This window comes from Danio aesculapii, chromosome 19, assembly GCF_903798145.1.
Source record: "Danio aesculapii chromosome 19, fDanAes4.1, whole genome shotgun sequence".
Classification (NCBI taxonomy): domain Eukaryota; kingdom Metazoa; phylum Chordata; class Actinopteri; order Cypriniformes; family Danionidae; genus Danio; species Danio aesculapii.
Window position 1 is genome coordinate 24,119,756 of NC_079453.1, and position 22,293 is coordinate 24,142,048.

Consider the following 22,293-nt stretch of genomic DNA (forward strand, 5'->3'; position numbering starts at 1 on the left):
GGCCAACCAAAAAGTAACTCAGGGTTATACAAAGAGTGGCCAACACAAAATACATACATTCCTGAGATGCGAGTCCTATCTTACACTCAATACAATTATATGGTATAAATACAGCAGTACAACATACAAAAGAGAGAGATCGACTTAGAATGTCACTCACCAATTTTATAATGATTTGATCAGCTATAATTATGAGTAGGCCCACACGGAATCTGCACGCGCAGAATTCCGCAGATTTTCTGCAGAATTCCGTAGATTTTTAGCCCATCATTGATTCTGTTTTTTTACTTAAGTAAATGTGTGTAAATCTATATTTATTCAGTTTTTTAAATAATTACAGTACTATTATTGACTAATATAAAAATGTTCATCTGATTTATGTACATTGCAGTTTGTACAGTAATATTTTCTGTCTTTTAGTAGATGTATTATATGAGAGACTTGCTTTGTTTACCAAATAAATTGAATCTAATTGGATTTGCATTTTAAATATTAAATACAAGTTAAAAATATATATTTTTTTATTTTACATATTAGGTTTTAGTTATGATACTCCCAAAATAATTCAGCAGAAATCTGCAGATTTTTAACACAATTCTCCGCAGAAATAGCAAAAAACATCCGCAGATTCCGTCTGGCCCTAATTGTGTGTTTTCTCCTCTAAGGGCTTATTATGCGGTCTCTGTTGTCATCTTGTGGGTGGACAACGTCAACCGTCTTTGCTCTGCTCAACTTTTAAATAATACATATTTTAAAATAGGCACTATTCTTAGAAATAAACTGCATAGTTGCAATCTAAACAACTACATTCTCAACTAAAAAAGCCTCAAAAGAACATTATTTTGTCCAACAGCTGCAATATTTGTCAAACTGTAGAGAGTTTATTGGTCTGCTGTCACTCTATGTGGGCGGAGTAATACACAGAGTGAGGAGGCTGTAGAAGTTCTGATATATATGTACATTTTAGGTCTGAAAGAATGTAATAATTAATGTTTTCAGACATAAAATGTTGAAGAACTACACACATTAGAGAAGAATCATAACATTTTAATAAAGAAAATAAAAATCACGAGAACTATAAATATTATATAATTCAGTTGACATTTTGTAACTGTTGTTTTTCTTTTTGCAAAAAATGTACAACTATTATTACCTTTCTGCTCCTAAAGATGTTTGTGACTGACCACACTCTTATTTTAGGAAATTAGACAAAACTGTTTAATAAAACTGTTTTGTTTAAATGCACCAACATTTATTGTGTGCATGTATAAATATATAAACAAAGACCAATTTCTCTGATGACTACAATTGAACACGAGATTAAAATGAGCTTGAAAAGCAGAGGAGTGTGTGTTTGTCAGTCATGCTCAGTGGGTTGGTTGGTGGAGTTGATGTGTCGGTGGTGCAGCTGAGGTGTGTGTGTGGGATCAGTCTCATACATCTGCTCAATCAGAGAAGGGGGAGGCAGGAGATGAGCCAGGCGAGATCCAGCTCTGGGGGTGTCCAGATGAGGGAAGAAATACCTGGAGGAGAAGAGGGAGGCAACAACAGACACACGCACAAACAATGAAGAAAACAAGAAACAATAAAGATAAATGAATTTAAATTAAAAATAAGTACTTAAATAGACATCACATAATATAACATTGTCTAGAGGAGAGTTAAAGCTGAATGCGAACAGAAGCTGCAATAGTCTTTTTTCACTATTGTGACATTTACCTGAGTGAAATGGCTTACTGAATTAGAAAAACAAATAAGGGATTTTGTGGAGAATTGATTGGTTAGACTCTGGGTAGTTATTTTCATTAAAGATAATGAAGGAGCATGAATAAAAGCTGTGCAGGTATAAATTGTTTATAATAAACTGCAATACTAAAAAGGTCCATTTTAATTTTATGGTGACTTAAAAATGTTCCAGATTTAATGAAGTGTGAATTTTGTCAACAATATCTGTTACATGATGTCATTTGGTCACAAGAGATTATGTAAACTTGAGCTTAAATTATTTAAAAATAAATAAATAAAAGCATTCCAATACAGCCAAAATAAATCTCTAATTCTAAGACAGAGTGATGTAATTAAGTTTTAGCAAATAGTTTTCTGTGTGTGTGTGTTTATATAAATATATATATATATATATATATATATATATATATATATATATATATATATATATATATATATATATATATATATATATATATATATGCATGCAGAGCACAGATGCATTCACAACCCTTCATTTGTTTTCACTTAAAACAAAATAGACTTTACACTGCACCCTAATGGTAAAAAAAACAGCTGTGTTAATCTTCCTTTACTTTTTATACTATGTTTGATCAGAGTTGGAGCTAAACTGCAGGACACCGGCCCTCCAGCACCGAGTCTGCCCACCCCTGATATAGGCTGAGTACAATTAACCTATGCAAAAGTACCTAGAGGCAACTCTATGAAAAACCATTGTCCAGACCCACATCTGATAACTGAAAATGGCTCTTTATCGATGTTCTCCACCCAATATTGACAGAGTCTGAGGGGATCTACAAAAGTCCAGCAATTCAGATGTACAAAGCTATTGCAATAACATAACAAATAGACTCGAGTCTGTAATGACCGCCAGTTTCTTCAAATATATGCCAATATAAGAGTATGATTACTTGAGTAATATATTATTTGATTTTAGATACGTCATTAATGGCTGTGAATGTAATATGTGGGGTGAGGGTAGAGTAAAGTCAAGTAAAATGGTAACCCATCACCCTGAATTTGTCCTCGGAATGTAGCCCATCCAAGTAAGCGCACACACGTTTGAAGCCGTGAGTAAAACACGTACACACATCCAGAAAAGTGGGCAGCCATTTTTGTTGAAGATGCCTTCACAGGGTGGAAGTAACGCTGTTCATTACCTCTCCTCACACAACTCTTGCCCGTGTAAAGTCAATTGCACACTAAGCCCGAAACTTTGTCATTAATTTTCGCATGGTTAAAATAAGCACCTCAATGTTGTGTCAATCACTTTAAGTTAATTTCACGACTCCAAAATTGATCCGTCACACGATGGCGCCAATGAGTCAAGAACAATGGCTTTTCATACTCGCTAAAGGCCAAGATCATTCATAGTACCCGGTGAGTACATAATATTAGTGTGTGGTCATCTGGGAATAACATACCTTGTAATGTCATGATCGATTAATTAGTCAAGTATTCCACAGAATGCGAGTTTTTGTTAACATTAGCAAAAATGGAATCATGTTAGATAAGTGCATTCACTAAAGTTAACAAATACATTAGTAAACTCTGAAACTAAGTGTTTTATGAATAACAATATTGTTCATTGTAAGTCCATGATAACAAATAAAGCTAATTAATCAAATAAATGATTTCAATTAATTGTAATTATTGTGTTACTATAACATTATAAAGGTACCTTTTAGCTAGCTAGCAGAGGAAAAAGTTTGTAGTTGCTGATATTTCACAGAAATAAGTACAACTTTTAAAATAATTTTTAAAAGTCTGCATTCAATACCAAATTACGCACATGGTGTATCATCATTTTCACAATTAGTCTGTCTGTACTTAAATTTATAGGGGTCACAGTGAACTTAAGTGCAATTTTTCAGACATTTCTAAAACTTTGATACATATATTTAAATATTTTAAATGTCTTTTCAGAACAACTAATTTCTCCTACAAGGTCTCCCAGAATGAGGACCACATAACTCAGAGATGTTTTTATTATAGAAATCAGAACGACAAAAAAAATTCATTCTACAAAAAAAAAGACACTCAAAACATAGATTTAGTCTGCTTCAATCCTCTCCTTTAGAAACCCCAATTCAAGTGGCACCACAATACAGAATGTTGTTTTTAAGAGGAACTTCAATGTCAAATGTTCCATCACTATCAGAGTTTTAGCACAGTAGAAAGCTGCTTGTTTTAGCGCGAACTGTCTGTTCCGAAATCCAAGAGCAGTAACGTAAATATGGAAATTAATTAGTTAAACAAATGACAATGTTAAGTGTTAGTAATTCCAAGACCATATTTGAAGATTTGAGCAATTCTGAAATGATACAGTATCTCCCTCTATTGTCCACACCGCAGAACACATGCTTCAAACAACAGCACAAACATGTGTGGAGCTCTTTAGACGCCCAAGTTTGTGGATGTCGTCCCAGAAAAGAATATTTGCTGAGAATATATTTACCCAAGGGGTAGTTGATTTTTTTCTTCTTCTGTAGAACATTAAAAAGATATTTTGACCAAAACTGTGGTGATCCATAAAATTCTAGAGCATTGACAAACTGTAACACTTTAAATAATGGTATCTTCCACAAACCTGATTGTTTTGCTTCATAAGATGAAGGATATTCATTCTGTTTTGCCTGTATGTTTTTTACTATTAAAAGTAGCCATTGACTTGAATTTGCAGAATTACTAAGCACTAAAAACCTTCTTTAAATGTACTGCTGAAGAAAATAAAGTCATCTACACCTTAGATCAGGCATAGGCAAACTTGATCCTCGAGGGCCGGTGTCCCTGCAGAGTTTTGCTCCAACACTAATCAAACACACCTGAACACCCTAATTAGTGTCTTTAAGATCACTGGAAAGCTACAAGCAGGTGTGTTTGATTAGGGTTGGAGCAAAACTATGCAGGGGCACCGGCCCTCCAGGATCGAGTTTGCCCATCCCTGCTTTAGATTGTCTGATGGTGAGCAAATTAACACATATCATCAATTTTTTTGTGTGTGATCTCACTTTAAAAGGAAGAGTTCATTAAAAAATTTAAACTGTCAGAAGTTAAATGCAATCAACCAAATTAAGTTAGTATTTTATTTTTTTAAAATCCAGATGTCTCATTTTGCATATGAGAACTCGGGTGTAAACATTACAAAACAACATTGTAAAAAATGCTGGGTTCCATCCAAATCCTTTATGTCATTCAAATGCAAATCTATTAAATTAAATGAAGGGGTTTTACAAAGTTAAGTTGACTGATCATAAAACAATTCAGTTGTCCCCCAAAAAACTCTCAAGTTGTGTTGTTTAACACAACTAACAACAATTGTGTTGTTTAAGCTAATTTTAAATGTGTAGTTAGAACAATTTTTTTGAGTGAATATGAAGACAAACATTGGAAGAATTTTGTTTTTGAGTGAACTCTTTCTTTAAAAGCCATCAGGGCTACAACTGTTTTGAAAAGATTCATGTTTGAAGCTTTAAAAACGGCATTAGAAGTATTAAAATAAATATCACCACATCCAACCATTGATAATAAGAAAGTCATATTGATGCTGGGAATCAACTTTAGTTGTTCAATAATACAAAACAAAAACGCTTAATGTCAGGTAAGTGCCACTGAACAACACACACACAGGCACAGTTCCTTTATCAGCCGCTTAAGAGATCATAAACACACACACTTCTGTCGGATTAGTAGCTAGAAGAGTGTGCAGGTGCCACACCGTGCAGGGGAGGGGTCAATGAGTTCTCATCCAATCCTGTGCATTTGCATGCAGCAAGCAGCCAATCAGCACACTATGCTGTTAGCCTGGCATCAGCTGAGCTTTCTTTCTGTTAAAAATAAGACACATAATTATGAATAATTCAAAAACAAGTTAAAAATAGATAAAGGCAGTCAAATACATTTTATTAAAAAAACTATTTAAATAAAGCCATTAAAGTGAAGCAGCAGTTTTAAACTATAAAAATAATTAAAGGTGCTGTATGTAAGTTTTTGACTCTTCTAAAGCAAGAAAATGCCATAATATATGTTTACAGATATTAAAAAAACATGCCAAGTGAACATTCTAGTTTATCTGAAAAACAATGCTGAAGTCAGATATTCTGCTTTGAAAATGTGATTTCCGTGCCGGAACGCAGTCTGTTTATTTTTTTACCCACCCAATGCCACTTTAGCCAATTATATTTCAGCACCCCTGGGTTGCCTTGTTGGAAAACAGCACATTTCATTCATTCATTCAAAAAGCCTCTCAAAGCATGCGCCCATGACCGAAATGCGATCCTCTGGTGGACAGTAGCATACCCCAAAATGAGATGCAATCTGCGTACAGAGATTGTACCAGACGAAACACGATCGAAATTAAAAATACAGCCATTCAGAAGCACAGAATATGCACTCACTTAGGAAATGGTAATGTTTATAATCTAATTAATACATTAAACCTATTTACATGACATCTTTAATATTATTTTATGTACATGCCAAACGATTGATATTCGTTAACATGGCTTGTTAATATGTTAACTGTTAGTCACAGTTCTAAGGTTCAATTTCAAACACTTTATTTTATTTTCACGATCTGAAGTGATCTGCTGCTGATTTCAGTATATGGCAAAAAATATCATGTAAAATGGCATTCAAATTCACATTGTTAGCATCTAAGACTGAATAAAGCACATGAGCAGTACCTGAGGTAAACATTGTCAGTTTTCTGTTGTTCAGCTGCAAGAAACAGAAGCCGTTTCTAACATATCAATTCGAGGTGTTGGTTAGAACAAAAACTCCTTTTATTATGGAAAATATTCCTTTTACCGCGTGCCGTTGCTTTTATGACTTAAATCAGCTTTTAGGCTCGATAGTCACTTGCTCCTGTTGGTCCTCAATCTGGCAAGCTGTGCTTGTGTTTGTTTGTCATCCAGGAATGCAATACCTAGTTCAACCAGTGGGTGTCAAACTAACATACCGCACCTTTAAACCTAATTGAATAAAAATTACATTTCACAGGGAATTTTCTCAATAAAAATATATTATAAACAATAACTTCTAAACCTTCATAAATGAAGCACCATGATACCAAATAATGCTTCCAACTACCAAATAAATCCCCAACAGAGAGTTAAAAATAATTTTTTAGCTCCACGATGACATATTTATATATATATTGTTGAAATGCTAAAATATTTGTATACATTGCATTGTGAACACTTTAAACTTCTCATCTTTCTGGACTTATGATTATTATTCTTTTTTTCATCATTTTATGATGATTATTTATATTCTGCAAGCTACTGTTGATGATGATTCTTCCACATCAATAAAGTTATTTCCATGCCAAATTTGTTTAGCATAAAGTAAGAACCATGTTTCAGACATGATTTGTAATATATTTATATTTATTTAACATTAATTTCAAAACAATTCTCCTGCTCACTTCAGAAAAGTTAAGAAAAAACATTTGGGTTTAAATGAAAATACTTTGAAACTTGAAAGAAATAATATCAGCTATTTTCATTTATAAATAAATCTTAACATTTTACTCAAACCTATTTAAAAAAATTAAAGTGGTCTATAATATTTCTATCCGCTTGTTAAGTCATGATGTATCGGTGACGTATGGAATACTGTCCAAGCCGCTACTCATTTGAACTGACAAAATATTCGTTTACATCACACATAAAAGGGAATTTTACTTAAAATCATGGTGTACACAACAGTCTCTGGACTTGCTGTATCACAAATACCAAAATTTAGACAATTTGTAAAAAATGAATCACTTTCTGGCCATTGGATATTAAGCATGGTTTTATATATATTGTAATCGTGATTTTTGAAAGTATTACATCACTTTGTAAACGTTTATTATTACCATTTGTTGACTTTTCCCAAACAGTTTGATAAAGCGCTTGGACACGGAAGTCGCTTCCCATGATGTCACACTTAACAAACAGATAGCTATACAAAGGCAGTAAGGCATGCATATTTTGAATGCATCACTTCTATTTTTTTAGCAAAGCATGCCTACACTAAAGCTGCTACAGTAAGTAAAGTTATTATTTTTTTAGTTTGACTTTTAACCCCATTTTGCATCTAATAATAGTTTATAATATTGTGATTAAGGAAATTGCTGGTTCAAAGGCTTCTAATGCTTTAAGAAGTCTTTACAAAAATCTGTTGATAAAAAAATTTATATAGTTCTGGACCCAGAGCATGAAATGCACTATTTGCATTTGAGATATTTAATCAGATTCCATCTATCTTCTATGTTTATTTATTTTGTATACAAGTTAGCTGTTAAAAGTTCAAGCCAAATCAATGAAGTGCTGGGTCAAACTGCTAAATTGTGAATCTCAGCAGCGCTACCCACCTGCCAGCAGAAGCTGCGCCAACAATCATCTGAGCAGCTCCAGGGACGCCAACAGCACTCAGAGCAGCAGAGGGTCCAGAAGAGCCATTCACTGGACTCCCATCTCCTCTCAGGATCCCTGTGCACTTCCAGTTGTCCATGTAATTAGCTGAAGACAAACATTTCACAACAGAACTCACACTGGGTTTTCTTTCAATTTTCACATCATATTAGTCTCTCAGCTCATTAAGGCTGCATGAAAAATGATAAAAACAAGAATATTGCGAAATATTGTTTTCAATTTTAAATAACATTTTTAAAATGTAATTTATTCCTGTAAAGGCTTTAGTTTAAACAATAATTCCTCTATTTATCGCTGTAATTATGTCTTTCAGAAATCTGAACTAGGGATGCCAAAGAATTAGTCAATTAGGGCTGCACAATGTTGGAACAATTTGACATTGTGATGTTGTGTTTTGCTGCAATCTACACTCACCGGCCACTTTATTAGGTACACCTGTCTAACTGCTTGTTAACACAAATTTAGTTAATTTTGCTTGTTAAAGCCAATCACATTGAAGCAACTTAATGCATTTAGGCATGTAGACAGGGTCGAGACAATCTGCTGCAGTTCAAACTGAGCATCAGAATGGGGAAGAAAGGTGACTTAAGCGACTTTAAATTGGCCGGTTGTTGGTGCAAGACAGGTTAGTCAGTATTTCAGAAACTGCTGATCTACTGAGATTTTCACGCACAACCATCTCTAGGGTTTACAGAAAATAGTCCAAAAAGAGAAAATATCCAGTGAGTGGCAGTTCTGTGGGCGCAAATGCCTTGTTGATACCAGAGGTCAGAGCAGAATGGCTTTCTGCTGCAACATTCGAATGGTAGGGTCAGAATTTGGCATCAACAACATGAAAGCATGAATCCATTCTGCCTTGTATAAATGGTTCAGGCTGGTTGGGGTGTAATGGTGTGGGGGAAATTTTCTTGGCACACTTTAGGCCCATTAGTACCAATTGAGCACAGAGTCAACGCCACAGTCTACCGGAGTATTGTTGCTGATCATGTCCATCCCTTTATGATCACGGTGTACCCATCTTCTGATCTTCTGGCTACGTCCAGCAGGATATCACACCATGTCATAAAGCGCGAAACATCCCTGACTGGTTTCTTTAACATCCCAATGAGTTCACTGTACTCAAATTGCCCCCACAGTCACCAGATCTCAATCCAACAGAGCACCTTTGGGATGTGGTGGAATGAGAGATTCACAACTGTGTGATGCTATCATGTCAATATGGATCAAAATCTATGAGGAATATTTTCAGTTCCTTGCTGAATCTATGCCATGAAGGATTAAGGCAGATCTGAAGGCGAAAGGGGCTTCAAACCCGATTCTAGTAAGGTGTCCCTAATAAAAAGGGCAGTGATTGTATATTACAATATGAATACAATTTCACCAGATGGCCTCAATAGCTCTAGCTGGAGAAAAATTATTAATTTAGACTGACTGGGATTATTCTGGAAGATTATGGGAATTATTGTGGGAAAGAAAAAAAGTTAAATATTTTACATCCCAGTATTCAGGTACAGAAATTGATTAATCAAATGTAAAATAGCACTATATAGTCTTCAATGTATAAACAATAAAAAAAAAAAACATCTTTATTAAAGTTTACAAACAGTAGAATTTCATGTTCCTGAAACTGTAAACTCTTGTGCCTAAATGCCCACAGTCACAGGCCTTAAACACACACACGCACGCACGCACGCACACACACACGCACACACAAAATTAACTTTCACTCCGTTACAGGTAAAGTCAATGACTCCAAAAACCTTCCGTGTTCTGAACTGTGGCCGCCAAACAATAATCCCAACATTAAAAAAAACAATAACATTGCACTTCCTGTGATGTGACTATTGTGGATAGATGTGCACATTGAGATATCAATGCTGAAATGAAATATTGTGCAGCCCTACAGTCGATTATTTGTTGATCAATTAACTAAATCTATACACGTTATTGATAGAGCTGTAACAGAAATCTATGGAGAAATAGTGAGAGATTTTCAAAATGCATCACTATTCTCTTTTAAATGATTAATAAATCTATATGAAACAGTCCCCTAAATGTTTTCACACTCACACTACATGTGTACCGCACATAAGCCCAAACCAAACCTCATCCAACCAGGTCGGGGCCGGCCAATAAAAGAAAGAAATTCGCACTCACGAAGCACTCACACTTATCAACCAATCTGGGATATGGGGGTCAAAAGTGTAGGCATGGTTCAGATAGCCTAGTGTGAGTACACCCTAAATATTTAAGGCAAAGGTGTCAAACTCAGTGTCTGGATGGCCACAGCTCTGCGAATTTTAGCTTTAACCCTAATTAAACATACTTGATCAAACTAATTCAGTCCTTCTGGCTTGTTTAAAACCTACTGGCAAGTGTGTTAAAGTAGGGCTGGAACTAAACTTAGCAGGGCTGTGACCCTCCTGGAGTTTGACACATTTGTTCTTGGGAATTTGTGGAAACCGACTTCCTAATATCGACCGTAAAGATCATCTCTTAATCTCATAATAATGAACTTTCATGGTGAAACGGAGTTCAAAAGGTTTACTCAGCAGGAAGCAGACTGAGTTGACGACTGACCTTTCCAGAGCCTCACACAGCCGTCATCTCCAGAGGAGGCCAGCAGAGTGCTGGTGATGTTCCAGCTCACGCGCCACACCTGAGAGTTATGACTGTCAAACTGAGCCATCACCTGCACCTCGAACTTAGTGGGACCAGAGCTGTTGGCGCTCTCTCTCCTGGCAGAAACACAACACAAACCAACAGTGACAAAGCAATCAACCAGATCCGAGCATTCTGAGGAAAACACATCCAACGTTTTTAAATAAAAGGAATGACCTCCGCATTCAAAAATGTAAATCATTTGTCATCATTTACTCAACTACCATTTTTGCAAACCTATATTAGCTTATTTTTTTCGTTTAGTTTTTATGATTGTTTGTTTATTACAGAACAAAGCCAGCATACATAGCTAGCAACAACTATATACAAGCCAAAGTTTGCATTAAACGAAAATAGATAAGAAATTAAAAAAATAACAATAAACAGGAAAAGAAAAAACTCTGAGGTGGGACGTGACCTTTATACTGCTCTAATACATTATTATTTATCTTTCAGTACACTTTGACTTATCTAGTTATTATAAAAGAAAGTTCCTCTATTAAGACCATAGTTTGAATAATTTGGTTTTAGCTCGGTTTAATCTTGTTGTAGAATGCAATATAAAATAACCTTCTTGGCTGCAATTAGTGCAGTATGACATATTCTATGTTGGTAAATGTTTAAGATCATAGTCATCACTCAAAAAACATATATTGGGGTGTTTAGAGATAAACATATTACAGTTCTGAGATTGTTTGAAAGATCTCATCCCAAAATGTACGGATAAGTGGATATTTCTTTCATTTATGACAGATAGACAGGAAGATATTTTAAAGAATGCTTTCAAGAAAACCAAATTCTTAATGTAAAATTCTTAACTTAATTTCATGGCAAGATGATCAATATACATAAAAGCATTACATGATAAGAAAGCCTTCATATTTTAATAAGAAATTATACACAAATAAATATATAAATAGAAATAAAAGAATTCGCAAAAATCGTATAATAAAAAGTTAAATATGATTTCTCAATTCAATATTTGACGAATAAGTAAAAAAATTGTCCTGGTGATCCCTTTTTAAAAACATCCAGTGTTTTCATTATGAAAATTGTTTAATGGTATTAAAAATTTCACATTCTAATAAAATATTTTATGGTGAGAGCAGCTTGACAGTAATTACATGTTGGTGGTGCACCAAACTCTTAATAGCAGCTATTGACTTCCTTTTGACCTCATTCTACAAAATATCTTCTTTTGTGTTAAACAGAATAGAGCAAGCCATATGTGTTTTAGTGAAGCTGATTTATTTACTAATATATTATTATTATTATTAATATTAGCACATTCAGATCGGTCCAGTCGTTTATTTGCAGAAACAATAATGGAATTTATGAGAGGTATTATACGTTTTATCTAATAATATTAAATAAAGATAAATATGACCTTTTGCCTGTGCTCATTTTTGTCCATACATTAAAATCTTGTTTGAGACCTCTTCCGAGATTTCACTATTGTGCGAATTATCCTATTGAGATTTGCTGCATTTTTTTTACTACCTACTAACCTCAGTGGTAGGAGTTTGAAAATGCGAACGTCTTTGGTTGCTATTGCCAGCACATGGAATGATCTCCCCAGATTTGGAGCAAAGGCGATGTCATGCACTGGGTCAGTCACGGTCATCAATGTCTCTGCTTTGGCATACTTTCTGTTAGCAACAAAAAAAACATTACAAACACAATATAACATGCATTAAAGAAAAATTACACAATAACAAGGCTCCAAATAAATGATATGACGACAACCAACGCTAACCAATTTGGTAGCAACGCAAGTGTAATAACACACATACGTGTAATAACTTCCCAAAGAATGAATTTCATAGACTTTTGCAGCAGACACTTTAAGCTATTTCCAAAAAAACGACTACAGATGCGGTTTTTATTTTTGTTTTGAATTTGTCAACTCTGACATCACTTTGAATAAGTTGAACTGACTAAATAATAAACATATAAGTCACATAAAAACTATTTCTTAGAAATGCTTAGAAATTTTAGTAACTTGAGCTCATTTTTCATCAACTTGCAGATTAATGTATCTAAACTATGTTTCTATGGTATTTGTAATTAAAAATTATACTACATTACTTCTTTGATTTGAGATTAAATATTTTATTTCATGACTTAAGTGCAGAAAATAGCAGAAATCAATACAGTTAGTGTTACCATAGTAGATTTGTGGTAAAAAAAATGTGAATTTTGAAGTAAAACCCTACTAACTGGCACACTGTTCAGCTAAAATTTCAGTACCATTTAAACTGGCTTTCATCTAGTTTTCAAAATCCCAGAGACATTTGTGTTTTGTATCAGAGAACTGACTGAACACCAGTAGAATGGTTTAGCTGTCATGTGACGTACACTAGTCTGTAAAATACCTGTGAAATTCGCTCTGGCCTAGCGCTACATGCTATTTCGAGCTGAGCTAATAAATAAGCAGCATTGTTTAATACTGCTTTAGAAGCGTTTGTACTTAATGTTTCTTATATGTAACTGAAATAGAGACGCTTATTTCCTATTGGTAGAAAAAATTAGGTCAATACATGTTTCAAACTCAAGACATGTTTTATTTTATATTTTCATTTGTAGTGCAGATGATTGAATTACCAATATATTAATAATAAATACCTACAAATACTAATAAAAAAAGTAAAGAATTTATAATACTAATAAATACTGATACATTTATAAAAACTAATAAGTTCAATTGAATAATTGAATTTATAGAATTACAAAATTTTATACACTATATATATATATATATATATATATATATATATATATATATATATATATATATATATATATATATATATATTAGTGCTGTCAAAATTAGTGCCTTAACGTATGCGATTAATTTGAAATATTTAACACAAAATTTTTTTTTAAATTAACACAATTACCGCAGTTGCAGTTTTTTTTATTTCCTGTTGTGATCGACGGGTGTTCAACATGCAAAGAAATATGGATAAGACCAAGGAAGCACGCTTAGAAGGAAAGTTTTAGTATAAAACAAATAATGTCACATCACCAGGCTATCCAGTGTTTTCTCCAGATTTTCATCTAATTTCGTATGTTTCATTTTTAAACTTTGGACTTTTGTTTTGATGGAATTTGATACCACATGCTGAACGGAAAGAAAAACCTCCGCATTTCGTGACTCTGTGGTCCTTTAAGGCAGTGGTTCTCAAACTTTTAAACCAGCGACCCCCAATGTAAGGTCATCAAGAACTCGCGACCCCCCACTACCAAAGCATATACAAACAATAAAAATAACTTTTTTTAAGCTGTTCACAATATTTTAACTATATTCACTATACATTACAGGGCTCGAAATTAAAAAAAAATTTCTAGGTAGTACTGGTGTTCCTAACTTTAAAAATTTTATTCACACCAGACAAAATTTAGTGGCTCCCACCAATTATCGCACTGTTACTACAAGTTTTATAAACAGATTTATTGCATTTGCAATCAATACTAATCAAAACTAACAAGCAAAAATATATATATGCATGCGTGAGGAAAATATGTCTCAATGAAATCCCGTTATCACATGAAATACATTTTTATAACACAATTGAGTGACCAAAAGATATCACGGACGGACCGCTCACCGCCCCTGCACGCACTGCTTGACATTAATTCATTAATGAATCTGTTAACGATAACGGTGCTGTGTTCTCACAGGTGGTGTCTGATATTGCACAGATGCTTTTGACATATACCTTATTAAATGCATGGGTCATTTTAATAGCAATACCGGCCTTTTCATGAGCTGCAATATTAGTTTAATATTAGCCAGTGCAAGCCCTTTTGCGATGGTGTACGTGGTGTTAACGTTTACATATAGCTGCACGACTGACATTATCTGGCGATTAAATAAAGGATTAAACAAAACCTGTCATGCTTAAAATGTGTAGATTTGGCAGTTACCTGAAAATTCCGTCCCACAGACTTTACAATGAATGCTTTAGTTATTTTCATAGCGGACTTAAAGCCAATGGAAGTCTTTTATCCACTCTTTGAAAAATGTAGATGGTGGATTAACATTCACCACATGATCAGTAATCAGATGTGCCATTATTAGTAGCTTTAGGTGTTTCTAAGACAAAATCTGTCAGTGCTGTTTTCATTCTTATCTTCGGCGCTTAAATTTTCGCGGTTGCAGCTCCTGTCGTCTGAACACAGGAGGCGTTGACTGAGTGATTGACAGCTGATTTTAGCCACCCGCGACCCCCAGTTTGAGAACCACTGCTTTAAGGTAATCAAAACTCGCCGTTTACATGGTACACTCTTAATCAGAGTATTATCTTAATCAAATCAAATTTGCAGTATTGGTGTCCATGTAAATGTACTCCGTGAAACTCAGGTGATGTCGCGAGCTGTCAAAGACGGCGCATTCTGTCGTGTTTCCCACTTAAACGCAACTTTTGTAAAGCATCTGCTTCACGTTGCTGTGTCAGAATCCTTGTGAAATATAGCCATATTTAAGAACACTTAGTTTAAGCAAATTTGATGAACGCGATCATGCGTGTTGAATCTGAAGGGAGTCGCTCCGGCTGTGCTGTCCTGCGTGTGTTGTGTGTGTGTGTGCTTGTAGCAACAAGAACAAATGCCTAAACGTGTCCCTCAAAGTTGTTTAAATGTTTAGAGATTATGTGACCAAAGTCCCTGTAAGAATTACTCTTTGGTGTGACAGAACGCGTACCTGTGGGTGCCTTTGATGTACCGCTTGATGATTCTTACGTCCTCGCAGTACCAGTGGCACCAAAATTAGGCACCGAAATGCATATGCTGATTCAGTGATCCTGCTTGTGAGAGACTGTTCTCACACTTAGCTCACATCATTCAAAACAAAAGGGCCACATTGTCCCCCGATAATGTCAACAGACTGGACTGTCTTAGCAACTGGCTAAATGTGAAGGAGGACTAAGCAAAATAGTTTCTACTTTATAATTAATGCTCTCAACTCTCAGCAATACAACTTTAATGAGTATAATTGTTTGTATTCAATACTTTAAATAGTTACACTTAGAAAAATGTGGAAATCAATTTTTTCTTTATTGGCATTGATTGTTTTGAAATTCAAACCTGCTTGTGTTTTCATTTCTGTAATAAAAATGGCTGTCAAGCCAACAGTTTGGGGATCTTGATGGTTTATTGTGGGTATGTTGTTTACATGAAGAAATCTGTGTTACAAGATAAACAAAAATTCTAATAAACAATTATATTTTGAATTTAAATAGTTTTTTGTCTTCAATTTACAATAGATTTACATTTGAATAGCCAAAATTACAAGTTTCAGTCTTTTAAATGTGATTAATTGTGATTAATTGCAAAAAAAAGTGTGATCAATTAGTAAATTGTTTTAATCGATTGACAGCACTAATATATATACATACATTTACATACACATTATACATATACAAAATAAATGTTATGTTGTATTCTTCCTTCCTTCACATTTATTCAAAATGAATGAAATGTGATTTTTTTTTCTACATAATTTTGTCCATACACTAAAATCTTGTTTTAGACCTGGCATTATACAAAAGAGTAGAAAGAGGCTGATTGTAAGCCTGGTTAAGAACTAAAAACTGATGCAGTGAACTCATACCTTGTATTTTCATTGTACTCATAGATTTGCACTTTGCCACTGTAAGGGCCGTTGCTGTCATCGCCACCCACAGCTATCATTGGAGGATGAGCTCGAGAACTAAACGGCAGAAAAAACAATTCAGACTATAAAATCTAAATGGCTTCTTTCAAATTTATATTTATGTGCGATTGTGTAAAAGGCGTTTAGACCTGGAGGGGTTCCAGGAGATGCAGGAACAGGAGAGTTTGCATGAGATCTCGTGCTGGAGTGACCACTGGCTGAGGTTCATCACATCAGGAGCCTCATAGATGCGCACCACGCCGTCTGCAGAGCAGGTGGTCAACATCAGGCCCATGTGCTTCGGTGCAAACTTTACGTCGGTCACTGACGTCCGACTGTCCACCAGTGTGGTTCTCTTGATCTGTACAAGCAACAGCAGAAATGAACGGACGAACATCATGACATGAAAATTAATAACAGATTGTACTCTTTATGTCAACTGATAACATAGACAAAACAAATATATGACATAATATATTGCCTCATTGTTAACTTTGACATATCTGGAAGGTTTAGTGATTCAAGATGATATGACCTGTTTTTTTAATTTTTGTATTAAGATGCATTTCTTTTGTAAATTCCTTCTCTTAGATGTTGCCAAGCAAAAATTAATCAATAAATTAAAAACATTAAAAAAAAAAAAGACTTTTTGGCAGAAAAAAAGACTTTTTGCCTTTATTCCATAACTCTTTTTAGTGTGTGGTGTGCTCAAATGTGACAAAGACAGGCCATCACAATAATGAAACTTGAACTAGGGTTTTCAAAAGTATTGACTTTAGAACCAATCAATACTGAAGTTAAAACGTCTGTTTCCAGCTAGCTTGAGCGCTGTTGAACAGATTACCTTCAGAAACAATTACAGTCATATGTGTTGACCATCTGAACACAATGGCCAAATAAAGGTGTTTAAGGAACTGCTCAACAGTGCTCAAATGTTTGCAGGAAATAGACATTTTTAGAATTTTAGCATGAACTGGTACAGAAGTCAACCCTAATCTGAACTATGAAACAGGATTTAAGTATCTGCTTTTTTGTTGTTGTTGTTTTTTTTTTAATAAACTCCTGTTCTACACAAAGGAACACTGCAATTTTTTTGGAAAAAGGCTTATTTTACAAGTTTCCTAGAGTTAAACATTTTACTTATTTCTGACCATTTTTTTAAAGATTTATTTTTGGCCTTTTTGCTTTTATTAAGTAGATGGGACAGAATTTCAGACAGGAAGTGAAGTGGGGGAGAGAGGGGGGGAAGGGACAGAAAGTGCTGGAGGAACGCCCTGAAGTGCTACTGCACCATATGTCAGCACGCTAACCACAAGGCTATTGCGCCGACTTTCTGCCCATTTTTGCCATTAAGTGCCATTAAGTTAACTTAGCATAATAAATTTAATTGAAACCTTTAAAAACAAGGACTGCTTTCTGTACATTTGCACCATACCTAAAGAGTTCAGTATGAATACAGTAGTTACACCCCTAATCTTGTACAAATGTTTGGTCACACTTTGATTGTTAAAAAAAAAAAGGTATTTTACACTTTCACTGTACTATTAGAGACTTGACAGCACTGAAACATTCTGAAAAACAGTTTTACAAACCCAATGACTTTGCCCCCGTTGTTTGTCGTTGGATTCACCGACTATCTCCTCCCACACAGCTGCAGTGCGGTCAAAGGAACAAGATGCCAAGACTTGACCAAACTCGGGATGTGCCCATGTTACTCTCCACACAGAGCCACTATGAGTCTACAGACAGACAGAATTCACAATAATACAGACAAAATTATAAATATATTAACGTAAAATCTATCATCAATTATTGCCACTGCCCTTCACACTAGGATTTACTCACTGGTATGCAATTGTTTATTAATCTAAAATATAGTACAATTCCTAACTATTATTAACTTTCCTATGTATTTTATCCCTATGTATTTTATCCCAGGCGAAGAGCCATGTATGATAAATTCATTGATTATTATACAGTGCTTCCCACACATAGACTACTTGGGCGGGCTGCCCAGGTATATTAACAGTCGCCTAAGTATATTTAGTGACACATTTATTTTTTTTATATTTTACAATATAAACAAACATCCGCTAGTGATTAAGTAGTTGAAAAGTAGTCTCGTGCTCTGCAGACCCACAGAGACCTGTACCTTTTTTTCATCCGGCCGGGATTTCTAAATCTACTAAAATGTCCGGGATTTGGTTTTGCTTTCATTTTCCAAATGGTTGTTAATTTTATGCACACATAAAATTTGATGCGTTATTAATTTGATGATGTCAATATATTACATATTTTATACATATAAAATGCTTTAATAGTGTTTATTAGAGAAATAGCATAAAAGAGAAATAGTGGATGCTTTTTTATTTATTTCATCAGTCTTTTTGTTACTTTAACACATTGATACGAAAAAGTTCAAAAGATATAATAATAAAAAATACAGTTAAAAATCAAATTATGTTTTGTTTATCGCGAAGTTAACTATTTATGTGCTGTGGGTAAAAGGTGTTTCAATCCGGCCACAACCGTAAGTATATTTCAAACCTTTGAAAAGCACCGATTACATGTTTTTTTAACCATAAAAGTTCAGAAAGCCTATTTTTTTCCTAATGAGCATTTCGATTAGTACTCTATAAAGGGGTAAATAAACATAGGTATGAAATTTCTGATTATTTTTACACCAATCTGTCATCGTATAGGTCAAATTGTTAGATTTCTGACATCACTTTTTGCTCGAGTTAGGCATCTTTGCAAAATATGACAAATAAATCTACATTCAACCCTGAAATTCATACTCAAAGCACATAAAAACATAACTCATACCTTCCAACTAGCAGTGCAGTGCCATTCTCCATCATCACCTTTATCCCAGACCTACAACAGTTTAATAATAAAAAAACATTAAAATGGGGGACAGTTATAAACATGTGATAAAGAACCGATATTCATCAGCTTTAAACGTCTGTATGCATTAGCCACAAGCGGAAAATGGCTTATAAGTCTGCCTACATTGAGACCAACACCTTTAACATTCCGTAAACACGTTATTATATCGTTACTGCAGAAAATGTAACGTAACTTAGAAAAAGACTATGGTTGTCTGACATGGTTCTTTGTCATGGTTTTCTTTCATGGTTGTGGTTTTCTTTGAATCACAGGCGTATGCACTACTTTGAATAGAGCCTATATAAGCAGCTTATTGGGTTTATGGACAATGTACATGCAATAAATCTGAATTCGACTTTAGTTTTCTTGCCTTGACGCTCTGATCACTGGAGCAGGTCGCCATCCTCCGTCCATGGAAGTCGTAGGAAACATCGTGAATCAGATCTTTATGATCCGCTGCGATGCTTTTCGCAACAAACATTTTGCATGGAAACTAACTATTAATTAGGCCTTTAAAATATCTCACACAGTTTAGAAAAAGAATCAGTAGAAGGGTGTTCAAACTTCAACAGAAACATTGAGCTCTACGGTAGCGATGCCATGTTTCTTTCCTCGAATTTTTCTTCTTGTGATTTTTTTTTTGGCGGTTGGTAACCAGCTTTTTGGAGCATTACCGCCACCATCTGGATTGGAGTGTAAATCACGAGTTAACTAACCCAAATACCCAAAACCCAATAACCCAAAACCTACAAAAACCTTTCTCCAAAATCCTTTTTTCCTATTGATTACCCTTAACCAATACCCTTTCCTTCTGCATATTACAGCTATATTACCATAGATAACTATTCTGCTAAATACTAAATTCTATTACTTAACCCTGTGCCTTTCAAAAAGTTCTACACATATCTAAAACACACATCACCTGTGCTCCACTTTTAAGATGTTCTCTATGTTAGGTTCTACTTGTTTTCCTGTAACTGTGTGAATAATATATTTCTTTCTGTGTGATATATTTGGCAGTGCATCAATACATGATCTATAGTCTCCTGGTTGTTTTTATTCACACATCCCATCTGCATGTTTATTGATTATGTGTCGGGCCAGACAGAATCTGCGGACGTTTTTGGCCATTTCTGCGGAGAATTTTGGGAGCATCATAACTAAAACCTAATATGTGAAATAAAAAATATTATCTTTTTAACTTGTATTTAATGTTTAAAATGCAAATCCAATTAGATTTACTTTATGTGGTAAACAAAGCAAGTCTTTCATATAATACATCTACTAAAAGACAGAAAATATTACTGTACAGACTGCATTGTACATGAATCAGATGAACAATAAATAAATTGTAATAAAATGTACCATTTATTTTTACTATTATGGATCATTCTGAAAGGAATTATTTAACCTATATCAGTATACGTCTCTTAACTCCTAACTGGTCAAGTTTAATTAACACTCCATCTATCCACAACATGTCATAAGCTTTCTCTGTCTAAAAATACTGCTATAACTGATTCCCTGTTTACATGTGCTTTTTTATATCATCCTCCAGACTTAAAATTGGATCCATTGTCCCTCTTCCTTTCCTAAATCAACTTTGGTATAGCTTTCCTTTAGTTTCAACCCAGTAAACTAATCTGTCACTAATCATTCTTTCCATCGCTTTCCCCATATGCGATGTCAAGGCTATCGGTCTATAACTGGTTGGCTGTTTGGGATCTTTCCCAGGCTTTTTAATGGAAATGATAACTGCCTTCTTCCATTCCTTTGGAATAATCCCTCCTTCCCATATTTTGTTATATAACCTCAACAGCACCTCCTTTCCTTTATCAGATTTTCCAGCAAAGCATAACCAATTTAATCTCTACCTAGAGCTGTTGTCCCTAATTTCTTCAATGTCCTACTAAGTTCAGTCCCAGAGAAATTTATATTTAATACCTGCTCCTCGTCATCTTTCCCTACATCAAACTGCATCCCTCTACGCATCCATCAGCATTGGATATGCATATTCGTTTCCATTTCTCTTCATTTTTTTAATCATTCCCCATACTCTCTCTCTACTGGTGTTGTTCAATAGACAAAATTGTTTCCAATATTCTTTATTTGATTTTTGATTTTTTTGCATTCAATGAGATTTTGAAAGTTGTGTGTTCTTTTCATTTTTAAAAATGCTGTATTTCTCTACTTTATATCTTTCTTACACTCCATCCACCATTTAATTAATCATTTTAGGTTTAGATTTAGGTATTGCCATGCTTGCTGCTTCAATTATTCTACCTCTAACTCTAATACACATACTGTCAACATCTAAATAATCCTCAATCTTTTGCAAACAATCTTCACTGATTTCCCTAAATGGATCTCAATCTGCTCTTTCTAAAATCCACTTCACTTCAATTTCTTTTACACATTCTATACCTATTTGTGTTTTGATTGGGTAATGATCTTCCAACTATACCTCATAATACTTCCCATTCACACCTATTCGCAATATCTTTTGTAGCTATTATAATGTCAATTGCTGATTCTTTACCTCTTGCTATATCCAATCTAGTTCCTATCCCATCATCAATGCACTTAGCTCTTCTTCTTCTATGAATTCTTCAATTACTCTCCCATTATTGTAATTTCTGTTTCCCCATAATGTACTGTAGGCATTAAAATCTCCACACCAGAGATTTTTCCATTAATATCCTACCATATCTCTTTCAACTGTTCCCTTCTACATGGGTTATAAAAATGTATTATTTTTACATTACCTTGACCATACCTCCACAATAACATATTCTAATTCATTCCCTTTCTTTACTTCTCTGTATTGGATACCTTTTTGTATAAATGTGATAATTCCCCCTCATTTACCTATTTTCCTATCCATTCTTACTGCATTGTACACTTAAATATTAAAGTACA

General features: G+C 34.4%; 1 protein-coding gene across 2 annotated transcripts; it reads right to left on the reverse strand.

Moving 5' to 3' along the window:
- Positions 1-1,125: 1,125 nt before the first annotated feature.
- Positions 1,126-19,983, reverse strand: seh1l (SEH1-like (S. cerevisiae)). 2 transcript variants are annotated; one of them, XM_056480029.1, is made up of 9 exons: positions 19,745-19,983; positions 19,312-19,362; positions 18,078-18,224; positions 16,635-16,846; positions 16,444-16,542; positions 12,338-12,478; positions 10,749-10,906; positions 8,108-8,255; positions 1,126-1,523 (listed from the first exon to the last, which is right to left on the reverse strand). In XM_056480029.1, the coding sequence occupies exons 1-9, from the start codon at positions 19,853-19,855 to the stop codon at positions 1,358-1,360; spliced, it is 1,233 nt and encodes a 410-aa protein (XP_056336004.1). In that variant the 5' UTR covers positions 19,856-19,983; the 3' UTR covers positions 1,126-1,357. The 2 variants fall into 2 exon arrangements, with proteins under 2 accessions (XP_056336004.1, XP_056336005.1); XM_056480030.1 differs by lacking the exon at positions 1,126-1,523 and adding an exon at positions 4,819-5,573.
- Positions 19,984-22,293: the final 2,310 nt, after the last annotated feature.